Genomic DNA, 25,939 nt, shown 5'->3' on the forward strand with positions numbered 1-25,939 from the left:
ATTCGAAAAATCTCACTACCCTGACGTTTACTCAAGGGAGGAACTTGCCATGAAGGTCAATCTTCCTGAAGTTCGCGTTCAGGTGAGCAAAAACAAATTGAATCTTTCTTTTTTCCTTCTGTAATTTATCTTTTCGTTCTTTTTTCTTTTCTTTTTTTTTTTTTTTTTTTTTTTTTTTTTTTTTTAATATTTATACAAACTATTCTCTCTTTTTTTTCTTCTTCTTCTTTTTCCCTTCGGTCCACCTGCCAAAGAGTAATTAATTACTAAATAATTTATTATTTAAAAATAATTACCTTATTTTTTTTACGTATTATATATATGTATATTTAATTATTATTTTAATTACTCTATCTACATATTAATACAAGATGATATAGGCGAAATTAATTATTAGTTCACATATTCAAAGATATAATATTTTCTAATGTAAAATATTTATTTAATCTTGACAACAATTTTTATTAAACCACAACAGTATTATCATACTGTCGTAAATTAATCCTTGGATATATCTAAGATCTAACGATATATTTAATATCATTGGAAAAAAAAAAATATATATATATATATATATATATATATATAATACGTATGTTAAAATTATAACATATATACATACATATGTCTTTAAACAATCATTTTCTAGTGATTTCAAATAACATTTATTTCAAGATTAAATGAATTCGAATTAAATGGAAATTTTATCTGATCATCGAAATTATTCTAATAGTTTTGAATAAATTTAAATTTAATATCGTAATCATAACAAGAGCAGAGACAGACCGAGAGAGAGAGAGAGAGAGAGAGAGAGAGAAAGAGAGAGAGAGGGAGAGAGAGAGAGAGAAAGAGACAGACAAAGAGACAGACAGAAATGAATTCTTTAGGATCGATGAACGATACGATTTATCGTTCTCACTTTGGAATTCGATGTGATACGAACTAGTCGTGACTGCTAGCCAACGGTAGAGGCTTTAATGGCAGCGTTTCCGTGCAAACAATCGGAACGGCAATCGCCGCCCAACGGCCGACGTTCACCGCCCAGCGTATTAAACTAAATTAAATTAATTATGTGCGTGACAGCGATAAAAGCACGCAGTCGCATGCGACGACGCATCGATTAGGTTTCTCTCTATCCCAGGGGCACGCTTTCCCATACTCGTGCCAAACTTTATTCGTCTATATAGGTATAATAACCTGCACGTTCGTTCGTTCGTTTCTCTACTTACTAACACCGACACCTGCCTTTTATAATTCTTCAAAGGAGAGATTGATTTTCCTTTATTGTACTTGACTTTACCCCCCCCCCCCTTTTTTTTTTCTTTCTTTCTTTTTACTTTATTTTAATTTACTTTACTTTATTTTATTTTACTCCGTTTTACTTCACATTACCTTTTTTTGATTTTCTCCTTTTTCCTTTCTTTCTTCTTCATCTTCTTCTTTCATTATTGCTATGTTTCTTTGTATTCTTTTTTTTTTTTTTTCTTTTTTTTTTGTTCCTTCTTTTTTCTGTTTTCTTTTCTGTTTTTTTTTTTCACTTTTTTTTCTAACCAACCACAACGATCATCAATAATTCATTCCTCGTATACACTTCGATCTTTAGACGATATCATCCATTTTATTTTATTTTAACGTTTAGAGATTAAATATTGCGAACAAATGGAATGGAATTATTTCACATTAATACGACATAAGTAATTATCCGTTCATCGATTTCAATAATACGAAATAAAGGAAATATGCGTTTGTGTGTGTGTGTGTGTGTGTGTGCGTGCGTATATATGTAAATATGAAAAATAATTCTTTTTTTTGTCAAAAATAGGTAATGGCGGTCGGCATTTGTTAGAAAATAATAATCGACATTAGCGATGATATTCCTTTTTTTTTTTTATATTAAGAAAAATTCAATATTACGTATCGTAGTATATAAAAAAGAGGTGAAAGATTATATACATACATACATACATACATACATATATATTAAATTTATATACATGTAATATGAAACGAGAAAATTTGTAGAAATGTAAAATAATTTTGAATGAAACTAATGGCGATCGAATTTGTTCGTTACAAAACGTATAAATAATAATCGACGCATTAACTATTAATGATGATTTTTAATATTAAGAAAAATTCAATTTAATGTATTATCCATATCGTAATATAAAAGAGATAAATGATATAAACGCTTTTCATTCGTTCGGTGTAATAAAATGAAATTTATTGTTTCGACCCAATCGATTACGAGTTCGTTCCGAAACTGTACGCGCCCGTAACTTCGACGATTAACAAATCATCGCGATAAATGATGCAGTTTCGACGAGGTAATTGCTCATCCTCCGATCCCTCCCACAGACACCAAAGCACTCACACACTCACACACACACACACACACACACCTTCATATTTTTTTTTATCGTTTAACAATGCGAAATAGATTTTTACTTTGATATTCATCAGCATTGCCGGACATTGGTTACAATCGCATTGCTATGTACGAACTTATTAACAATTATTTCAATTAAAATCTTGATAATTGAAGAGAGGAAGAGAGGGAGAGAAGGAAAAAGAGAGAGACAGTGTTTTATGCAATATTATTCGATAATAAAAATGATATATATATATATTTATTTATGTATATATAGATGTATATATTTATATATCGAATGATTATAATAATCATTCGACGTTCCTCATTCTTTCGAGCTTATCATTTCCACTTGATAATAAGAATTATAAAGAAAGATTATTAAATATTATCCTCACGAACGTTAACTCGCATTGATCATAGTTGAATAGTTTAATCGACGATCCATTAGCGTGTTAGCATTAGATGAATAATAGATATACCTGCTTATTGCTCGCTCGATTATTGTTCAACGTACACACACACACACACACACACACACACACACATACACAAATAGATACATATACATATATACATACGTGAACAAATTTCTATCATGAAATGGACACGCGAGTATAATAGTGGCATCTATTACGAGTTTACTTCTCGATCTCGATCTCAAAGTTTTAGTATATCTAAATCGTCGTTTATCGTGAATAAAACGTCAAGTTCTCGTATAAAATGAGAAAGGAAGGAAGGAAGGAAGGAAGGAAGAAATGAGAGAGAGAGAGAGAGAGAGAGAAAGAAAGAAATAAAGAAAAACAAGAAAAGAAAAAAAAAACACAGGGTAGAACACCATAAAGCTTACTACTCGCCTGCTCGGAAAATGATGGCGGCCTGATCTCAATCGAAGGTATCTCTGGCAGAAAATGTAGCGGATCACGCAAGCGTATTTTTTACCGCTCTACGAATCGTGATCGAATATTATGCGCTCATACATATTATGTACGTTGAAACCGTTTATTAAAAATTTCCTGCTGCGTGTCCTCGACGATTAAAACAGACTCGAACGTTTTCGAACTTAAACCGGGACTCTGTGTAGATTATATATATATATATATATATATATATATATATATATATATATATATATATATATGTATGTATGTATTATTACTAGTAATGAGAATGTTATAGATAGGAAAAGAAAAAAAGAAAGCAAAAAATAAAAAGAAAAAAAAAAAAAAAGAAAAAAAAAACAATAAATAAATAAATAAATAAATTGAGGAATTAAAACGAATTGATTGGAAAAGAGATAAATAGATAGATAAAGAGTTAGATATAGAGATAGATAATTATCATGTCTCGATAAAGATCCAAATAATTCAGTGAGATTATCTCGTTATTCAAAGCAAGCCAATTTCAAAGCTAGCGTTTCGTATTTCGCGAGATCGGATAAAACAACGCGTTTTAATTAACTTCACCGTCCTCCCTGTTCCTTCCGCCTCGCGGAATTGAGAAAAGAGAACGGAAAGCTTAACGGTAACGTTTAAGAACGGCTCTACGGACTCTCTCTCTTTCTCTCTCTCTCTTTCTCTCTATTTCTTTTTCTTTCTCTCTTTCTCTTTCTCTCTAAAAAAACAGTAGCATCAAACGAGAGGAAAGGTCGTTCTCTCTATCTTTCTCTCTCTCTCTCTCTCTCTCTACCTCTCTCTCTACCTCTCTCTCTTTCTCTGTTTCTCAGTAAAGGCAAAGGACGACGGAGGCGTCGTTCTCCGAGTAGAGAATCGCAATTAAAAATTTAAATTACGTTTAAAACCCACCGACTACCACCGTCTCGTTCTCTCTTTCCAACCAGACCGCACCATTTTTTTCCAATTCGAAAGGGTGGATAGAAAGAGAAAAAAAAAAGAACCATTCTCTCTCTCTCTCTCTCTCTGTCTCTCTCTCTCTCTGTCTCTCTCTGTCTCTTTCTCTTCTTTATTCTTATCACTTTCCCAAATTTTTCTACATTTTCCATCATACTAAAGAATTGTATCGAAAAGAAGAAGAAGAAGAAAAAAAAAAAAGGAAAAGAGAAAAAGGAAGAGGAGAAGGAGGAGGAACAGAAAGCGGAAGATGAAGGGGTGCCCCTAAGGTACACCTAATCGCATAATCCTATTAGAGAAGAACAGACAAGCTGGTTGAATATCTCTCTCTCTCTCTCCTCTCTCTCTCTCTCTCTTTCTCTCTCTTATGAAGAGTCTCGCGAACGCACCTCGTTCGGCTTCGTTTTTAATTGATAGCGCACGCCAATCCTATCTGTCGGATTTATTAGGCCGACGAGATGGTTCGTGCCATGCATGAAAGAGAGATAGAAAAAAAAGGGAAGAAGAGAGATAGAGAGAAGGGATGATATATAGGCGATGACGAAGGGCGGGAAACGATGCTTTTATTGGCCAGACCGTAGAGTTTCCACCCAGAATAAAACCGAGATGAGGTAGAGGAGTATGAGGAAGTAGGAAAGAGAAAAAGAGAGAGAGAGAGAGAGGGAGAAAGAGGGAGAGAGAGGGAGAGAGAGAGAGAGAAGATAGTTGGGTACCGAGGGCTCTCTTGGTGGTCGGCGGTCTGATTGCGAGCGGGAAAACGCTGCCCGTTTTCCCAGATTTTCATGGTGCTCGCTTTTCTATATGCTTCTACCTGGTCATTTAGTTGAACCTCTCTACATGTAGGAGAAAGAGAGATAAAGGGAGAGAGAAAGAGAGAGAGAGAGAGAGTGAATGTCAGGCCACGGAGATTAACACTGTTTTCTCGCCATAATTAGGAAGTTTATTGGATGTGTCATTACTTGGAAACTTTGTATCAACTCCAACACTTACAAATTATATACATATATATGTAATAATATGGACATATTTATATAGTTATGTATGTATGTGTGTATATATATATATATATATATATATATATATATGTGTGTATATATAGGATTTATATTAAAAACATTTTGTTTGATTTATTCGAAACGATTGGTAATCGTATATGAGATGCGTGATAATAAATTTCATTTTTTATTTTTTCTGTTCCTTTTTATTTTCTTTCTTTCATTCTTTCTTTCTTTCTTTCTTTCTTTCTTTCTTTCTTTCTTTTTTTTTCTTCTTTTTTATATTTCTTCTTTTCATCATAAAACCGTCGATCGTAAACGATAAAACGATTCGACCGATTTACGAATTTCAAATGACAAGGTAATAAATGTAAGATCGTTATCGTCGAAGAATACATATTACGTATCCTCTTATCGTGAAATTGTCAAGGGAGGGGGGCGGGGGTGGAAATATATTTATATTGTTACTGTCACTATTTTACGAATTGAAATGAAGAACGAGGAACGGCGATATTTATCTGGAAAATCTTCAAGTATAGAAAGAGTAAAGGTTCAACTATTCGTATATTATATATATATATATGTTTAGATACATACATATATATCTGATACATATATATATATATGTGTGTATGTAGGCGTATATGTATTTGTCTATATAACGTTTCCGGGTTGCAACCACAGAAGAGTGGAATCGACAACGGTGGAATCTAGTGAGGCAGGCGGAAAAAAGCGGGCAGATTGATTTTTCGCGGTAGGCCAACTAATTTGGAATCGAGGGAGACGGGTGAATGACCAATGTTCGATGGCTCCGGCCGTCGGACGATTGCCAATTGGAAAAATACTCCAATTCGATTACAATTTTTTTCGATGGCCGCACACAACGGCGCGGAAGAATTTAAAACCGTTCTTCGAATCTCCTCTCTCTCTCTCTCTCTCTCTCTCTCTCTCTCTCTCTTTTTATCTCTCTATCTCTCTATCTCTCTATCTCTCTTTCTCTCTCTTTCTATGAAATGCTTTCTACGTACATATATGCAATATACGATAGAAAGAGAGAGGGGGAGAGAGAGAGAGAGAGAGAGAAACAGTAGAGATAAAGTGAAAAAAAAAAAAAAAAAAAAAAGAGAGAAAGATCGATAAAACCGTTACGCGTCCCGCAATTCGTTTCTGAAATGTTTCAAAAGAGAGATTAAACGTTAATTCGCTTGGTGTTCCATTTTATTTGCGAAACATTTTTATATTCTTTCCAATAAATATGAACTTTGATTTCTTACACACACACACACACACACACACACACATATATATATATATATATATATATATATATTTCTTATACATACATACATATATTAATGCATATGCCTATATACAAATACTTATTAATATTTATAGATACATTGTTGAAAATTCTAAACGTGACTTTTTCTATTCCATTTTATTCTTTTCTTTTCTTCTCTTTTTAATCCTTTTTCCTTTTTTCCCTTTCCCATAATAGAGAAAAGGCCAAATATCGCGTCGAATTATTTCTTAACTTTGAAAGTTACTCTTTTTCAATTAAATTTTGTATTTAGGTTAGTATTATCGAGCGTGTAAAAAAGAAAAAGAAGAAAAAAACAAAGAAAAAAGGGGAAGGAGAAAAAAGAAACAAGGATAGGAAAGGAAAGGAAAGGAAATTATTAAAAGTACTTACTCAAATCAAAGGATTCGCACGACGAATAGGAATAATAACGAGCAGACTTTTATAGGTCCGTAGTGAGAGAATGTAAATCGCACGCAAGAACTAATTTCGCAGCCGTTATCGAATTATCGCCGGTTCGCGAGCTACATTTACATCGGGAGGTGCATTAAATGTTACGCGACAGTCATGGCGGGATAGTTACGCGATGTACATACATTAATTACGTTACATTCGTTTAATCGTTCCAACCCGCAACGTAGTTGCACGAATAGATAGATGTATGGATCCATGGGATACATGAATGTATTGTATACATGCATGTATGTTTTTAATGCGTGTAAGTTTATGAGGGTTCGTGATAGCAAGCAAATGCGCACGCGCGCGTACACACACACACACACACACACACACACACACATACATGTAGACATAATATGTAAGCGGCTTAACGATGGAGATTGATCACGCGCGAGTTCGTTAATTAGTCGACAATCATAACGATTTTCCTAAAAGGGGACGGAACTATTTAACTATTTAACTATTTAGCTTTCGAAAATTTCTAATATTATCAATTGAATTAGTAAAGTCCATTCATTTAAATCGATAATTTCTATTTTAGCTTTTACAGTTTTAATAGTCCCCATTCGAAAATGATTACGGACGATAATCAAACGTTAACTTAGAAATGCATTTGACTGTTAAATGTCGAATGAAACGTCGGCCGTTTGGCTTCTTGCCATTGATACTGTTAAATATATTAATACGTATCTATTTCAATCATTTTCAATGTAAATCCATTTTGATGATATTAATAATTATCTATCAGATATTTAGAAAATCATTTTTAATCGGTAATAATGTCGTGAGAAATCATTTGGATTAATATCGATCATATCGTATTAATCGATCCCAAGAAGAATCTTTTTTAACGTCCTAGCGTGAGAACGATTTAAATTTTCCCGCTCCCGAGAAAACACATTTCTTTCAATCTTTTCGAAGCACTTTCGCCCGATTATAAACGAGTCACGAAACATCCGAAATTGCGTGCACGTTTAATTAATTTTCAAAGTTTTAGCGGGTAACACGACACGAGGAGGAAAAAATAAGGAAGGAAAATTAAAAAAAAAAAAAAAAAAAAAAAAAAAAAAGAAATGATAATAAACAAAAAAGAAAAAAAAAAAGAAGAACAAGGTGACGCATAAAGAGCTGATATAATATATTTTTAAAATTGTGAAATCGTTTCGTTGTAATCGAGAACGACCGCGTTCATACATTCTAATCTTTTTCGCAAATTATAAATAGTACGAAATATAAACAAGATAAAGAGTGAAAGAGTGGATTTTACTCGAAGATTTTTCTCTTCCCTCATATTTTCTTCTCTTTTTTTTTTATTTCCTTTTTCTTTTTTTTTATTCTTTTTTATTTATTATTATTTTGCTGCTTTTTTCTTTTTCATTTTCATTTTCTATATAAAACAAATAAATACCATCTATCATGCATACACGACGAAAACGAGGAAAACAAGCAATCGATGTTATAGTAGTAGCAAGCGTCAGGCATTCAGTTCGGCGGAGCGTTTAATTCGACTTTATTAGGGGAGTTAAATCGTGATCGTTAACGTCGACACGGTGCCGGGACACGAATCGCAGGTGACCGGTAAGGGTAAAATTATCTATGGGGTGTCAAATCAAACGTAACCATAACTACGATTCAGAATTTTCTTTCGGAGTTTGTTTTTATTTTTTTTCTTCTTTTTTCTTTTCTTCAAACTTTCATTCTCCTTCGGAGTAAAGTCGAGCGAGTAGAAGGCGAAGACAGAAAAAAAAGAGAAAGAGAGAGAGAGAGAGAGAGCAAAAAATTTTCCTTCCCTTTTTTGTCTTTTAAAATTTTCCAAATCATTTGTAAGAAAAAAAAAAAAAAAAAAGGAAAAATATTTGACACGGATATCCTGATAATTCGAATTGATTGGGGGAAAGGAAAAAGAATAAAAAAGAAAAAGTGAAGGAAAAAAAAAAAGAAAATGATACCTTTGCTTCGAGAATCAAACATCAGCTCTTATGTTCTCCTACTTTTTCTCTGTTCGCGTTCACCCTTCGATAGCCGTGGTCAACGGACCGAGGACCATAAGCTTTGCGTCGCAATATTAATACCCATAGGTGACACCATAAAGTCGTTTAATGCGACATTCAGTGAGAACTCTTGCAACAGGCACTTTTCTTTTTTCTTCTCTCTCTCTCTCTCTCTCTCTCTCTCTCTCTCTCTCTCTCTCTCTCTCTCTCTCTCTCTCTTTCTCTTCTTCATGGTTGACACACTATATAAATCAAAATAATAGTCCGAGGAACTATACGATCATATTGTATCATAACATTATATCGATAATATATCAATGTTACTTTTATATTATAATATCTAATTCTTTGTCGGGAAAAAAAATTAGACGTTCATAAAAATAAACCCTAAAAGCGATTAAATTTTTACAATAATTTGATTTCGTAAAAGTTACTTTCTTTCGGAGAGAGAGAGAGAGAGAGAGAGAGAGAGAGAGAGAGAAAAGAAAAGAAAAACATGCGAAAAGAAAACAAAGTAAACGAAATCGTTAAAAGGAATGTTAAGACAAAGTTATAAAACATTAACGTGGACATTGAATAATGATTCTGTCATAGTAAATTGTAATAGTTTTCATCATTTTGTAGAACGAACGAGCGAGCGAGAGTAAGAGTGAGTGATAAGTATGTGAGAGAGAGAGAGAGAGAGAGAGAGAGAGAGATGGAAGAAGAGAAAGCATGTTAGTCACTCTCGCGAATAAAAGAGCTGGCTCGATATCCGTAAGGAAAAGGTGGTGCTTGGGAATACAAATGTTATTACAGGAGAAGACCTGTGATCTTCCTCGTGCGAATGGTCTTTCACTTTACTTTCACCCCTCTCTCTCTCTCTCTCTCTCTCTCTCTCTCTCTCTCTCTCTCTCTCTCTCTGTAACACCTCGGAAGATCGTTTTTCTTGTGGGTGCGATGTTTCCAAGCGGAAAATAAGATAATGGCAGGCTAGACGCGAGATGACGAGAGAAAATGGGGCGGCGAGAAATAGCAAAGATCGTGGGAGCTTGGACACCTGCGTAGAGAGAGAGAGAGAGAGAGAGAGAGAGAGAGAGAGGGAGGGAGGGAGTAAGAGAATACGAAGGGTGGCAAGGAAAGAAAAAAAATAAAGCGTGTCTCGAGACACACCGCAGTCCGCGCGATGAAAAAAAGAAAAAAGAAGAGAGGGGGGCGTGTTAGGAAGGAGGTTGGGAGGTAGGGAGGTTAAAGATAACTGCGTAACCCGGAAGTAGTCCCTCAATCGCAAAAGGGAAAGGATCTTTTCGCAATTTCTCTTAGAACGACTCGATGGACCGTCATAATCGAGTCATCGTTCTCTCCTTTTTTTTTTATTTTCTTCTTCTTCTTCTTCTTCACAAAGACCGAAACAATGACGACACCGAATCTATGTATATCAATGTCAAATGATAATACAGTTTGAAACACAGTTGTGTATTATTACGCGTGATCGTTTTTATGATATATACAAATATCTTTATTACTTTCGTAATTAGAGCTTGGAAATTCGATGTTCTGCCGTGATGATGTCAATTGAAAAGAATACAATATTTGATGAGTTTGTTTGTTTTGTTTTGTTTTGTTCTTTCTCTCTCTCTCTCTCTCTCTCTCTCTCTCTCTCTCATTTTATCGACAGTTAGGATCGGTATATCATCGTTTCCTCGTGTATAGACAGAAATCGGAGCCAGAAGGGTTCTTAACCAAACTGTCGAGACCTTCGATGAACCACCTTGGAAAAGGCGTTTAGAGATGGAAGAGGTAGGTAGGTAGGTTGGTATGTAGGTAGGTAGGGAAAAGAGGTGAGACGGAGTGGAGGGTGAAGATTGGAGTGAGTGTAGAGGCAAAGGGTAGGTAGGTAGGAGGAAGCGGAAGGCGTCCTTCGATCCTCTACGGACCGCGCGAGCATGCGGAGAGGGTAAACTCTCTCTCTCTCTCTCTCTCTCTTTCTTTCTCTCTCTCTCTCTCTCTCTCTCTCTCTCTCTCTCTCTCTTGCAGCGCCGTCTAACGAGTATTATAATTACTGTCGCGTAACTCAATATTGCCCCCTCGATATGCTAAACTCCCGCGGAATATAGTGTTAATAGGCGTGGAATGGCGCGGGACAACACCCCGCTTCTATTAATTGCACTTCACCCTAAATGCAAATTGTTCGAAATTGAGCGAGGGCTCCCCGAATATTTGGAAACTCCATTACGGGCCAGTGTTCCGTCCTTTCGTCGTCTCGTTCATCCTGCGTGTACGTGTACATGCGTGTGTGCGTGCGCGCGCCTGCGCCAAGTTCTAAAGCAAGAAAAAGAGAGAGAGAGAGAGAGAGAAAGAGTGAGAGAGAGAAGAGAGGGGTGGCTTCGAAGCAAACGCAAGAATCAAACCACTCGGTGGAAATTCCTGAAAGACTGTTTCCCGCGCGTAAGGAGAATTTCGAGAAGCCAAATTACGTTTGCCAAGGGTCTTTAGAAACTTAGTTAGTTGTATTGAGAAATCATTAATAACCGGTTGATCGGTCGACGATAGAATTTTGTTTGAGATCGTATTATTGATTGTGTTTGATGGAAAGGAAAAAAAAAAAAAAAAAAGAAGGAAACGTAGTAGAAATTTATTTCTAATTTTCCTTTTCTTTTTATTTTTCTTTTCTTTTGTTTCTTTGTCGTTTTCATTTTTTGTTTGTTTTCAATTTCATTTCATAAAGAAAAAGATTATTAGAAGACAACTAGATTATAGAAGAAAAGAAGAGAGAAGGATAGGAAAGAAAAGAAAAGAAAAGAAAAGAAAAGGAAAGGAAAGGAAAGGAAAAAGTCCATCCTGTTTCGTGAAGACACGTACGAAAGATTAGCTGTCCGAAGGTTCTGAGGTCTGTGGCTCAATTAAGCACTCCGTTTAGTCGCTCAAGTAAAAAGGGTTGGAGAGACCCTTGCGTTGCTCCCTCGAGCATCAATCATGTCGAAGCAACCCTTTTCCCGAGGGCGGTTTTGCTCCTCGCATTGAGACGAAGTGTTGTGCTCAAACACAAAAACACTTCATTTGGCAGATTAGCTGTTAAACATCGAGGGCAGGGACGCGTGTCCTCGACTATGACGACCTAGACGTCCTGATGATGACTACGGAGACGAGATCGAGAGATTGAAAGAGAGAAAGAGAGAGAGAGAGAGAAGAAAGATGGATGTCATTCGATAAGAAACGAACTTAATTATCTTCAAATATCTTGAAAAATCTTGATCGTTCCAAAACAGAAACGATAATTATAATTCTTTCTCTCTCTCTCTCTGTCTCTTCGTAAAGTCAATAATAGTCGTATCGCAAATTAGACAATATTCAACATGAACTTTTCCAACAGAGCTATGGCGTATCGATTTCCTATGTAGGAACTTAACACGATGGACCTAAATTAGAAAATTTTTCCCACGAATGGTGGATCATACATTGAGCAACTTCGTTCCTATCAAAGTAGGAAAGAGAATGAGTGAGAGAGAGAGAGAGAGAGAAAGAGATTCCGTAGCATAATGTAGGACACACGCAGTACCATACCGGTAAGCGAAGGGACATGTACACATATGCCTGCTCGTTTTAATATTCCATCTAATGTTATGAAACCTTTGTCGGCGTACGATCCTGAGGCCAGCAATTAACAATTAGCTGGCGGTCCTTGTAATCAAATTACGAAGGCCATTGTCGGGCTCAGGTACAAACGTATTCAGTTCCACCGCTTTTGCCCTCCTCCCTTTGCACGTTCTGTGGCACACACCACCCGCCACATCATCCCTCTCTCTCTTTCTCTCTCTCTCTCTCTCGCTCTTCCCCTGCATTACTTCTCTAACCCACCACCCCGTCATCACGCACAAAACACATGCGCACACACATATAACTTCACCCCCTTCTCCCACCCCGCCACACTCTCTTCATTGGCTCGTCTCTTTTTTCCACGGCGCTCTAAGATCGAATTTCTTGCCGCTACCGGGCTGAGTATATGCATCTCTCTCTCTCTCTTTCTCTCTCTCTCTCTTTCTTTCTCTTTCCCTTAAAAGTATACCCTGCCGACAGACGTATATAGATGCAAAATGCAACGGTGAACGGATCCCTTACAAAGGCATAACTCGAGAGGAGCGACGACTAGCTTCTTCTTCTTCTCTGTCTCTGTCTCTCTCTCTCTCTCTCATATACACAAGGATGAATGTCACTTGGTGAAAATATATCCGTTTCAAGAGTTCTCGAGATCTCTACTTTCGAGCCGCCAGGTATTATCCCTCTTGCGATCCTTATGGATTAGTAACGTTACTCTCTTTCTTTCTTTCCTTCTTTCTTTCACTTTTTACTAGTATTTCTCAAAATTATTCTCTCCTTTTCTCTCTCTCTCTCTCTCTCTCTCTCTCTCTTTTTCTCTATGACAATGAGAAAGAAGACGCGAACGATACCTATTTATCTAAATACGTATAGAAAATTAGCAGATCGTTTTTTGAAATTGAAGAAAAAAATATATTTGTATAGGTAAAAAAATAGATATGCATATATATATATATATATATATATATATATATATATATCTGGTAAAATAATAAGTAATAAAACTCTGATCGTTCTGTCTCCTCGTGTCTCGAGAAATAGCAAGGGAGAGAAAGAGAAAGAGAAATATAGAGACAGAGACAGAGACAGAAAGAGAGAGAGAGAGAGAGAGAGAGAGAGAGAGAGAAGGTAGTCCCTTTGAAAATTGCGCGAGTTATTAATTTTCCTAGTCCGTTCGATTAAACCCATTCGATTGCGAAGGCGAGGTTCGTTTGATCGAGATATCGTGCGACGCGGTCCTTTAACGAGTAACCGATGTCAAACGCAGTAAGGGACGTCGAGAAGAGAGAGAGAGAGAGAGAGAGAATGAAAGAAGGAGGAACGGGGGTCCCAATGCTCGTTCGCGAGGGAATACACCGAATTCGAGATATATCCGGCAGAAGCAACTATTAATTTGGTTCCCAGGAAGGACGTAGGGAGAAGAAGAGACTGGATGGGGTGAGTAAACGTGACCGACGAAAGTGGTATGAAGATACGGAAGAAGGATAAAAAGAGAGAAAGAGAGAGAGAGAGATAAAGGAAAAAAAGACAAGGAGAAAAAGAAAGAGGAAAAAAGTGGTGTAAAGGGGGAAGGGGGGAGGAGGAGGAGGAGGGAGAATGTAACAACGACGAGGAGGAGAAGAGGGATGGTGGATGGGGGTGGAGTGGGGGGATTCAGGATATACGAAAGCCTTCGGGGCAACGGATTACTGTCTACGGCGCCTACTTCCTTCTCTCTTTCTCTTGGACATACGAGAGAACGAAATGCTCCAGGATTCTCTCGTCTATGTACTGTTGGTCTCTCTTTTCTCTTGCGTTGCCCCGTGAAGTTAATAATCATCAAAAGTCACGGTGTTTGTCGAGGGCGGTCGCCCTTTGTGCATCCGTGCGTGCTCCTGACGCTAATATGACTCCGGCTTCGGCTTTATTACGAGTTATTAGAGTTATTACTACGAAGGACGAAGGATCACGGGGATTTTAACGTCGGACATCTTGATTTTGTTCTATTACAAATAATATCCTTTCGATCTTCATTTTTCATGATACTCGATGGATAACGCATGATGGATGAATAAAGATAGTAACGATGAATCTCAGACAAGATAAATCGGATAACGAATATTAAATGAGACGAAAGAACGAAAGAAAGAGAGAGAGAGAGAGAGAGAGAGAGAGAGAGCAAGAAACCATGCTGCAAACACATATTGCATCCTAAATAGCTTCTCCTAGACAAAGGACGCATTCAATCGTAGCTGATTCCGTCGTCGTTGGGTGACGTGCGAACATATATATATATATATATATATATATATATATATATATATTTACCGTAGATTGTGTGGACGTAAATGTATATGTATTTCGGGGACTCTCGCGAGACAATGAATACGCGCTTGTCAAAATACAGGAGAGGCCATAAGGCTAATTTGTCGAATTTCGAAACGCTGCCTCATTCACGCGGCCAACCAACCACCACCCCCACGAATTTCGACCCTCCTTGTCGTCTCTCACCTCAACTAAGGGTGATAGAGATCGGAGGAGATTGTTTTTTTCGTTTTTTTTTTTCCTATTCTTTTTTCTTTTTTTTTTGTCTTTCTTTCTTCCTTTCTCGTACCCCAACGACCGCATTGTGGTCGCGCTCCTTTTCGTGGTGACAAGCGTCAAACGATAGGAGGATGATTCTTTTATTTCTCGTCGTTTAGTAATGAAAATGATTATAAAAGGGAAAACAAAAGTGATTTCTTAAATAAATTGAGAAAAAATGATTCATTCGCAAAAGTAAATATTTAACTATATATAAATATATATATATATATACTTTTTTTTTTCTTTTCGCCGAGAGACATATATAATACGATCCTTCCTTCGTTCATATCATTGTTCGACATATAGTAGTCAACGTTTAGTCACATTGTAAAAGTGAAATCGCCTCGTGTTTGGGATGTTATTTGTAGCACATTAGTATTGTATCGAAGTACTGCAGGGCGTTGGAGTGTTTAAGGGCGATTACACGCAACGACAGGGGTGGCTTTATTGGAGGAGGTTGACAGTGATTCTCATCCGAGTGATCAACAGTACCATTACAAGAAGATATTGATTCTTAGAAATAAACGATCAAGATCAATTTAACATATTCGTCGTTCTTTAAAATTATAACGATATATTATAACAGTGTCGCAAATTTTTTGATTTAAATGTATATTAAAAATCGTCGATTGATCGATCGATCGCAATTACTATTCGCTCGTGTTTCTCTAACGATAATCGGACGTCCTTCATGGATTAGACCATAGGAAATCGATTTAGCTCCTGAAGTTTGATGCCAAAGCAAATCAAGTTCAAATTAGCCGCAGTGCGGATAGATTCCTCCTGGTCTCTCTCTTTCTCTCTCTTTCTCTCTCTTTCTCTCTCTCTTTTTCACTCTCTCTCTCTCTCTCTCTCTCTCTCTCTCTCTCTCTCTCTCTCTCTCTCTCTCTCTCTCTCTCCCTCTCTCTGTCTCTCGTTGAAAGACAAGAATCGTTGATTCTTGAAGGAGAAATGAGAACGACTGCTCAGGATTGAATTTGTCCGACAGTTTGACATGGCACACGGGTCAGAGGGGTGAAGGGTAAAATAGTATAGACGAGAGGAGGAGAGAGACCAGAGAGATGGGGAAGGGAGAGAGGAGGGGAAAGAGAGAGAGATAGGGTAGAGGGGGACATAAAAAGCACGGCGAATAATAGACTCCAACCCTCTCCAAACATCTCCCTTCTCTCCACTATGCGAGCCACGGTCTCCACGGGTGCCCTGGACCGGAATCTAGGCTTATATTCGAAACGTGTGCCGCCCCTTTCCTTACTTCCCCGAACCCCTCTTCCATCCAGTAATACTTCTCTAGTAATAGATCAACGATAGTCCTTTGATAGACTTGTAATACATCCGAAAGAAAAATAACCCTGCATTCGACATTTTGTTTCTCATCGTGACGATCTCTATACCCTTATCCCCTCACCCTCCTCTTCACCATATTCATAATTCGTTCCCGTAAACGCTTTAAATTTTATCACGTATATGTGATTATACGTATTCGTTATTAAGAAAAATTTTTCTTTTGACAATCGGATGATCTAGAAAAGTTAATTACAATGTTTTATACCGTGGGACGATAGAAAAAGATTACAAAAGGATTAAGCAATCGAAATCTTTGATATGATCGAAAAAGGGGAAAAAAAAAAGAAGAAAAAAACAAGAGTTAAAAGAAATAATGATAAAAAGGAAAGACGGAAGAATGTTTAGGTATAATTTGAATCGTCGTTATTCGTTAGCTTACGATCAATAACGAAATGGATTTTTATAACTTATATTATTTATAACTATTATTATTTATAACTTATTGAAAATATAAAAACAACTCTTTCTTTTTTTTTTCTTTATTTTTTTTTTTTTTCTATTATTCTCAAGTAAGTATTATAAGTAAATACTTTACCCACTTACTTAGTTACCTACCCGTAAAGACACGTAGTCTCGTTGAACGAACAATGAAACAAATCTGTTAATACTTTGGGATGTCAACAATGAGTTCATTCTAGCGTGACTACCTCGAATACCTTTTTACTGGCGCTAATCCGAATTCGACGAGTGGTTGCCACCGAAACATAAAGAGATCGTTGTCCCGGAAGGATATCTGCCTGTAAAGGAGACAACGATCAGACGTGACGAGTGAAGAGAAGGGGATAAATAGATACGTCTATATATACACAAATATATATATATATATATATATATATATATATACATATACACACACACATAGGCACACTATGTACATATATAGTATATATACACAATATATGGTATATGTTTGTACACACATGCACACGCACACGCACGCGCATATTCACATAAAAAAAAAAAAGAAGAAAAAAAAAAAGAAAAAACAAAACAAAACAAAACGGAACAAAAAGGAAGACAAAAAATAGAAAAAGATGATGGAAAAGTGATTTTTTGACGCGATATCGGCGCCATTGTTGCGTCGAGTGCTCGTCACCGTATGTCACGAGAAAGAACATCAACGAAAGCTGTTACGCAGCCGCCGGAACGACGTTAACGTCGATACTTTGTCGCTAACAACCTTCTCTCTTTCTCTCTCTCTCTCTCTCTCTCTCTCTCTCTCTCTCTCTCTCTATCTTTCTCTCTCCCCCTCTTTCTCTCTCTTCTTCACTCTTTTCACTCACTCAATCATTCACTTTTTTTTTACTCTCGTACGCTATCGAAAAGTTCAACTTCCGAGTGGACGTACCCGAGAAAAATTTCGTATGACGTAGCACATCAACGAATCGTACCAATGCTTGTTCGATTTTTAAACTTCAATGAATTTAAAAAAAAAATAGAAAGAAAAATATGTCGTACGACGTATCTACGTTTTGTATAATAATCGTGATAATGGTTTTTTTACTTTAGAAAAATTTTAACGGGTCTCAAGCAAATTCTCATTTAGATATTTTTTTTTTTTTTTTTTTTTTTTTTTTTTTTTATAAAAAGGATTATACCCGTGCGCTGTCTATGATCTATGAATTTTGTGATCGACGATGAATCGCGTTATTAAAAATATTTTCGTCCTACGGATACGTACACATGTATGTATTTATGTTTTCGAAGGGATGATGAAGGAAATAGATATTCTCCTTCGTTCTTTCTAATTTTTTTGTTTCTTTGTTTATTTATCGTTTGCTTATAAAGTAACAACTACGTCGTGATTTTTCAAATTTGAGTTTATTTTTGTCAAAAAGAAAAAAAAAAAAAAAGAAAAAAAATAAAGAAAAGTCACGATTTACTCAACGAATTTTGTTACGGAAAGAGAGAGAGAGAGAGAGAGAAAGAGGAATAGCACCATCGAAAATATTTTCGTGTGATTTCTTTTCTTTTCTTTCTTCCTTCTTTTTTTTTTTTTCTTTCCTTCCTTCCTTCCTTCCTTCCAATTTTCTTTCCTACCTTTCAAAATAGGTAACTATAATATATGTCAAATAATTCTTACGCGTAAATTCGTGGTAAAGGAGGGTGGATAATATTTGTAAAAGTTCCATCTAGTCGTTTCCCCTAACGTCGAAAATCGAAAATAAACGGAAAGTTTGATAAAGCATTTAGTTTTTAAACGAACGGAACGAGCCGTATAAACGGACGAGCGCGTAAAGGACGAAGAGCTTTTTATTCGTTGATCTCGCTCTCTCCTCTTTTATTTCTTTCGTGATAGGCAACGCGCCACGGGAACACAACGTGCAATTTTAATCCCGGAATTACTTCCATTTTATTCCAATTTTCTTGCATTTAAACCGTCTAAGCGAGTTTACCTTCGCAATATCATTGCCGTAGAGAGGATGGGAAAGTAAAGAAGAAGAAGATGAAGAAGAAGAAGAAGAAGAAGAAGAAGGGAAGAAGGAGGAGGAGGAGAAAGAAGAAAAAGAAGAGGAGGAGGAGGAGAAGAAAGAAGAAGAAGAAAGATTGGAATAAGGCGAAGAAGGGAGACGAGTCGAGTTCGAAGGTGGAACACTGAGTGAGAGAGAGAGAGAGAGAGAGAGAGAGAGAGAGAGAGAGAGAGAGGAGGAAAGAGAGGTGGGAGGAGAAGGTTGGAAGTACCTACTCTAATAAATTTACGACCTAAAAAGGTTAAGCCGCGTTAGCCCTGTTCTTTATATTTCCGCGAGAGAGAAGAGAGAAGGAACGTTGCTCTCCGGCCGGCAAGCAGGCAGACAACCAAGCAGGCAGGCAAGCAGGCAGGCACGAGTCAACGAGAGAGAGAGAGAGAGGGGGGGGGAGAAAATAAGAGTAAGAGTAAGATGGAGATAAATGAGAGAGGAGGAGAAAGAAGAGAGAAGGAGGAGGAGGAGGAGGACAAGAAGAGAGGTAAAAGATATATAAGAGATACGAAGGGAAATTCGCTTATTTTCTCATCATTTCAACGTAGCATCTTGTCCATGACCTTTTCCTCATCTACGGGGCCAGGAAAGAAAATTGCTTCTCCGCTCGTTCGAAGGAAAATATCGTCCTGATAAGAGACCGGGAATACTTCGATATCCATCTAACCTACCAATCAGTCAACTAACCAACCAATCGACCAAGATGGAACCATACATATGTATAACGTTTCCTTTTCCTCTTACACTTTGATTACATTGAAATAATATTGCTTACGATTTATGTTCGTAAATTTATCGATTGTCGATTTTAAATTCAACATTAACAGTTAATATTTCATTTCAATAAGCGATATTACGAATTATCAATGCCGGATTTTAAAGTTTAGAAGACATCTCGAAGGGAATTTATCTCGCGGATAAAATAGAGAAGAATTCAGGCAGTTGGAGAGCAGCCAGGGAGTTAACAAGGTCGGATGTTAAATTGCGACGACCCGTTCCACGCTTTAAGGATGTAACTTATTTTCGCGTTGATTCCAGAGTGAGATAGAAAGAGAAAGATAGATAGATAGAAAGAGAGAGAGAGAGAGAGAAAGAAAAGAAAGAACAAATAAAGAAAAAGGAAGAATATTTAAAATTACCTTGCTCATTAATATGTTTTCATTTCCTCGAGCGTCGTAGGGAAAAACGAAAGAAGTCCAACGATAAAGCCCAATTACTTCGTCGTTACTCTTCTAGAAAAGTTGAACGAAATGCAACCAACACTTAAATCGAAATTCCATCGCGTCAGTTAACTCTTTCTCCTTCTTTCTCTCTCTCTCTCTCTCTATCTATCTATCTATCTATCTATCTATCTATCTATCTATCTTTCTTTCTTTCTTTCTCTTTATCTAGCTATCCCTGTCTTCCCATAACGAGCATACCGCAGGATTGGTGGTGAGCTTGATAGAGTTCAATAAAGAAAGAAGAAAACGAAAAGTGAAATAGGATAGAGAGAAAGAGAAAGAGCTTTAATTTCTATTCGACTGGTTCAACGAATTGAAGTCGAAGCGACAAAGCGACAAAAGCGCGAAAGGATGAAACCTTGGTGGAATCATTCACGAAGCGATCGACCACCATGGATCAACCAATCTTCAATGGATCTCTCTCTCTCTCTCTCTCTCTCTCTCTCTCTTTCTCTTCATCATCTCTCCGTCTTTCCTTCCCCTTTCTCATCTTCTTCTCTGTAAATTCGTCACAGGAACAGACGCAATAGGCACCATCGTCGTCTACGTGTCTCCGTAACCATTGAATAATTCATAAGAGTGAGAAGGCAACAGCCGATAAGCATCGGCTCTTAACGCGATAGACTTTAGCGGGCTGCCAACAGCAGCCATGTTACAATAAAGAGATCAACATGGCCGTCCTACTAGCTCCTTACCCCCACCATCTTCCTTCTCCCTTTCCTTCTTTTTCTTCTTCTTCTTTTTCTTTTGCTCCTTCTTTTTCTTTTTCTTTTGCTTCTTACTTGGCCAACCATTTCTCTCTCTCTCTCTCTCTCTTTCTCTCTCACCCACTCTCTCTTTCTCTCTCTCTTTATATATATATATATATATCTTTTTCGCACTTACTTGGTCCATCTCAGAACACCGTCACGTCGTTCACTTTCGATTTCGCCCTAAGGGCTCGTTACCCTCTTGATGCCGAAGAAACGAAGGGTGGACCCCTTACGACGGCCTCCTTTTCTTATCCAGAACCACTTCCAGGGGTGGACCGCCCCGCCCAGAGACATTTCTCTAACCCTCCTTTTCGAACGAGTGCGCCAGCGCACAATTCTCTATATGTGTTCTGTGCGTATTAGTCTATGTGTATACATATATACACATAGAACGTGCCAGAAAGAGAACCTTAACAGCCACTTTTCTCGCCCTCGATCGGGTACCACAGCTCGCTAAAGGAACTCCATTTTCGCCAACCCCTCTTTCTTTCCTTCTCTCTCTCTCTCTCTCTCTCTCTCTCTCTCTCTCTCTCTCTCTGTCTCTTTCTCTCGCACTCACGTTCTACTTAGCAGAGAATTTGTCAGTTGACCGCTCCCACAGAACGTAAAAACAGGCTGAATCGCTAGCCCTCTTTCAACAAGAGGGGAACTAACTTTATCCATACTGCTACTACTACTACTACTACTACTACTACTACTACTACTACTACTACTACTACTACTACTACTACTACTACTTCTACTATTACTACTACTACTGTATTCGACTTCGACTCTTGACTTTCCTTCTTGACACTTTCAGATGAGATTTCACTAAACGACGTGAGTTTTTTAATTAAAAAGAGAACAGAGAAGAAGAAAAGATTCCAGTTCTCGACGAAATATATATCCTTCTTTTCTAAATCTACCCTTTCGTTTCTTCTTATTCGTTTTACAGGTGTGGTTTCAAAACAGACGAGCCAAGTGGCGTAGACAAGAGAAAATGGAGGCTGCCAGGCTTGGTCTAAGTGAATATCATCACGCCGCTAACATGAGGTACGCTTTAAAATTAATTTTACGTTATTATTGATTTTTATTAAAATTGAGGAACTTTCGTCGAGAATTTTTGTGTAGTCAATATATGTGTGTATGTGTGTGTATCATAATTGAAGATTCATTCATCGTAGTGTCAATTAATCTTATTCGATGTTATCGTCGAGAAGCCTGAAATATTCTGAAAATAAAAATGAAAGAAAGAAATAAATTTCCCGATGCATTTTCGCAATTGGCCGTAAATAAAGTTGTATAAATTAGTTAAAGCTGAAAAAGTCCAATTTTCGTGGGAGTGATGGAAAGAGATATCAATTAAAAGATGGACAATAATAAACCCTGTCATAACAAATTGTCTTCGCGGGTTTCTTATCGATCTCTCACGAGGTTAACGACGTTTGAGTTAATTAGAGATATAAACTGGCAATACATTTGATAACTACGATTATATTCGTCGAAGTCACGAAAGTAACGTGACCGAGTTTTTAGTTAGGAAACGTTCATCATAAATATCCATTGTTTCTGTCTGTTAGAAATGTCGGTGGAACAACTCTTGGATTACCAGGGGATCCTTGGCTCGCACCGCCAGGACTTTTGAGCGCGCTACCAGGATTCCTGGCCGCACCGCACACGGGATATCCAAGTTATTTAACGTCCCCGAGACGATTGCCCTCTCCTCCTAACGTTGCCGCTGTGGCTAATGCGGTCCCAGGTACGTTGAATCTCTATCGAGAGACACTTGCTTGCTATCGAGCCCTAGGAAATTCATTCGCATCGGATTTCGATTGGAACGATTTTAACCGGAAAATATATCCTTTTATTATTTTCTCTTGATAAAAGCAATCCCCAAAAATACTGTACCAAACAGTATTTTTAATATATATAAAGTAAAGTTAATATATCTTTCGACGAAAAGGATTGATCATTATTAACAAAATAAAATTCATAAATTATTTATTATTAAAGTGTCATATATTAACGTGCACCTGTATTGTATATTAATCGAGAATCTTAATTTATCTACCCGTAAAAAGGAAGAAAGAAAGAAATAGTAAGAACAAAAAAAAAAAGATCAATATATAAAATCGTCGAGAGATTGTGCTTTAAAGAATAATATCAACGTTGTTAAACAAATTTATATATATACATATATATGATAAATCAGATAGATAGAAAAGTTTCGATTGTCTTCAGGAACATTGGGAGGTGGAATGCCAAGCATAGGAGGAGGTAGTCATGTCCAACCACCACCTCCGAGTCCACCGGGTCACGACCCTCGTACGACCAGCATCCAGGCGTTAAGAATGCGAGCCAAGGAACACGTCGAGAGCATCACCAAGGGACTTCAAATGGTCTGAAGTTTAACGTACGACTCGAGAAGATAACCAAATGTCCCATGCACGGCTGATGGCGAATTCATCGTCGCAGTTGTCATCGATTACGAGAAATGGAAATTACTACGATCGACGATTTTTACCATCATCGAAATTTTTCCATTGATCGTACAAATTCCATCTTCTTCGTTCTTATATATATATATATATATCTTATATATATACGTTGATGAATGAACTTAACTCTTTTGGATCTTCGAGAAGGGCCCGAAAGCTCTAACAAAATCGTTCTCCTCGTTTTTAAAGAACTATAACCGAGGAATTTAAAGAAGTTAGTACCTGCTTTCGTTGTGTTCGTCGAGAAAGATCCTGCCGTAATGACATTGACGATGATGATGATGATGATGATGGTGATGGTGGTGATGATGATGGTGATTATAGTGTTGATGGTGCGCCGATCGACGAAGTAATTCGAAATAATTCGTTGATAAAGTAATTTGTTGAAACGAAGAACAAAAAAGAGACAAAGCTAAGAGAAGAAAAAAAAATAAGGGGAAAAAAAAAAGAAGAAGAAACGAGAAAGAAAAAAAATATATATATATATAAAAGGAAAAGGGAAGGGGGAGGGGGAGGAAGAAAGGGACGAAAAGAACGGAGAGAAAAGAAAGAAAAAAAAAGAAAAAAAGAAAGAAGAAAAAGCAAAAGAGAATTACGAGTCGTGTTTGACGATAAACAATTATTTTCCGAGTAATGACTTATCCATTCGGAATGAGAGACGATCAGACGTATTGTATCGTTCCACGATGATGTGCAATATCAATAAAAGAGTGAAAGGACCTTTCGAGAGATTTCATTCGTACTATGCGTTCATATGCTCGTAACAATAAGTGTGATCTTAGGAAGGTGGGTGCGCGCATGTAAGTATGTAAGTGAAACGAAATGTTTATAGGGACTTTTTCGAAAAGAGAGAAAGAAAAAAGAAAGAAAAGAAAAGAAAAGAAAAGGAAAAAAGAATCGTGGAAATTTGCAAAAGTTTCTGAAGGCACGACGGAAAAAGGGGAGGAGAAACTGTTGTTGTTGATGCTGCTGTTGTTGTTGTTGTTGTTGTTTCTTTTTGGTTCTTTTTTTTTCTTTCCTTTCTTCGTTTTTTCTTCTTCTCTTCTTCGTCTTTTTCTTTTTTTTTTTTTTGTTTTTTTTTACTATTTTTTTATCATAATTTTTTTTCGCAGAAAGAAAAAAGAAAAGCTGCAAAAAGAAAGAAGGAAAGAAAGAAAGAAAACGTTTCCGTTCCCTCGCACTCGATCAATTTGAAAGTCGGTGAAGTGTTTTTCTGTGACAATCATACTTAAAACGTGTGTAATACGTGTACGACTACGCATGTATCCGACGATCAAATGTTTATACACGTGGATGTGTTTGTGTGCGCGTGTATGTATGTATGTATGTATGTATGTAGGTGCGTGCGTGTATGCGTAAGAAAATAACAAATCGAGTACGAACGCTCACGTGAATTGTATTTCTACTTTGATTTTAAGAAGAACTTAAGAATAGAAAAAAAAGAAAAAAAAAAGGAAAAGAACGACGGGAATCCCCCCATAAATATTTACTTAATTATTTCTCGTCGAAATTTAAACTTTCAATATTAAATCGATGTTTAATTCGATTTGACGGATCTCAATCGCGTCGCATCTATTTCAATCCGAAAAAAAAATTCAAGAATAGAATTTTTGGAATCGATCGTAAACGTCGATTCTCGCCAATATGGATCGAGAAGTCGTATCTCTTGTAATGGTAAATAAAAGAAAAGAATTCTTCCGGTCGTATAATTTTAAGCTGCCAGACCGTATCTCCGAGCGCGATCGTTTCGATTCGTCGTTCTCTTCGAGACGACGAACGTTTCGAGAAGGGAGAAAAAGAAAGAAGAAAAAAAGAGAAAATGAAAAAAAAAAGAAAGAAAGAAAAGGTAACAAGAAGATTAGAAATATCTCTTTGTAGGGCATAGCTTTGAAAACAAACGAACAAAGTACGAGGAAGAACGGATTGGTGGAATAACATTTTGACATAAACAATATTCTGCAGTATTAGTACGTTAAGGGAAAATAAATAAATAAATAAATAAATAAATAAATTAATTAATTAATTAATAAGTAAATAAATAAATTAAATAAATAAATAAATGAATGAATGAATGAATGAATGAATGAAAGTATGAATAAATGAAAAAATAAAAATGAAGGATTGTGCATATTAAGCGTAGAGCTTAATTAAGAGGAATGTAAATTCGAGAAAGCTTTTGAAAAAGGAGATCGATCGTACGAAAACCAAACGAGTTCGATTCGTAGCTCTTTTGATTGTTCTTCCTTTTCTTTTTTATTTTTCTTTTTAATTTCTTTTTTTTTTTTTTCTTTTTTTCGTTTTCCTTGTATTCTTCTCTTTTGTCTATTCCTATTTTCGAAGATCTCTCTCTTGAAAGATGATCGATCGGATGGGTAATCGATCGATCTCTGTCTCTACGCGTCCGATGATCATCCAACGTAGATAAACTAAACCCAAATGATTCCTGAAAACGTCTGTTTGTATATAATTACCTACTCTCTCTCTCTCTCTCTCTCTCGTGATAAAAATAAAAATTTGATGTACATATTTAATCATATTCAAGGTCGTTCGATCAAGATCCCTTTACCGTAA

General features: G+C 36.7%; 1 protein-coding gene across 2 annotated transcripts in view; it reads left to right on the forward strand.

Annotated features, from left to right (window-relative positions):
* LOC124428236 (retinal homeobox protein Rx1-like) overlaps positions 1-25,375 on the forward strand; it is a 48,660-nt gene extending 23,285 nt beyond the window's left edge. For both annotated transcript variants that reach the window (XM_046972125.1, XM_046972117.1), the window contains 4 exons: positions 1-82; positions 21,826-21,923; positions 22,451-22,629; positions 23,112-25,375. The exon at positions 1-82 is cut by the window's left edge and continues 151 nt beyond it. In XM_046972125.1, coding sequence (XP_046828081.1) covers positions 1-82; positions 21,826-21,923; positions 22,451-22,629; positions 23,112-23,275 — 523 coding nt within the window. In that variant the 3' untranslated portion in view covers positions 23,276-25,375. The remainder of the gene's footprint in view (positions 83-21,825; positions 21,924-22,450; positions 22,630-23,111) is intronic.
* Positions 25,376-25,939: the final 564 nt, after the last annotated feature.

The sequence above is a fragment of the Vespa crabro genome, chromosome 1 (genome assembly GCF_910589235.1).
Source record: "Vespa crabro chromosome 1, iyVesCrab1.2, whole genome shotgun sequence".
NCBI classification, from domain to species: domain Eukaryota; kingdom Metazoa; phylum Arthropoda; class Insecta; order Hymenoptera; family Vespidae; genus Vespa; species Vespa crabro.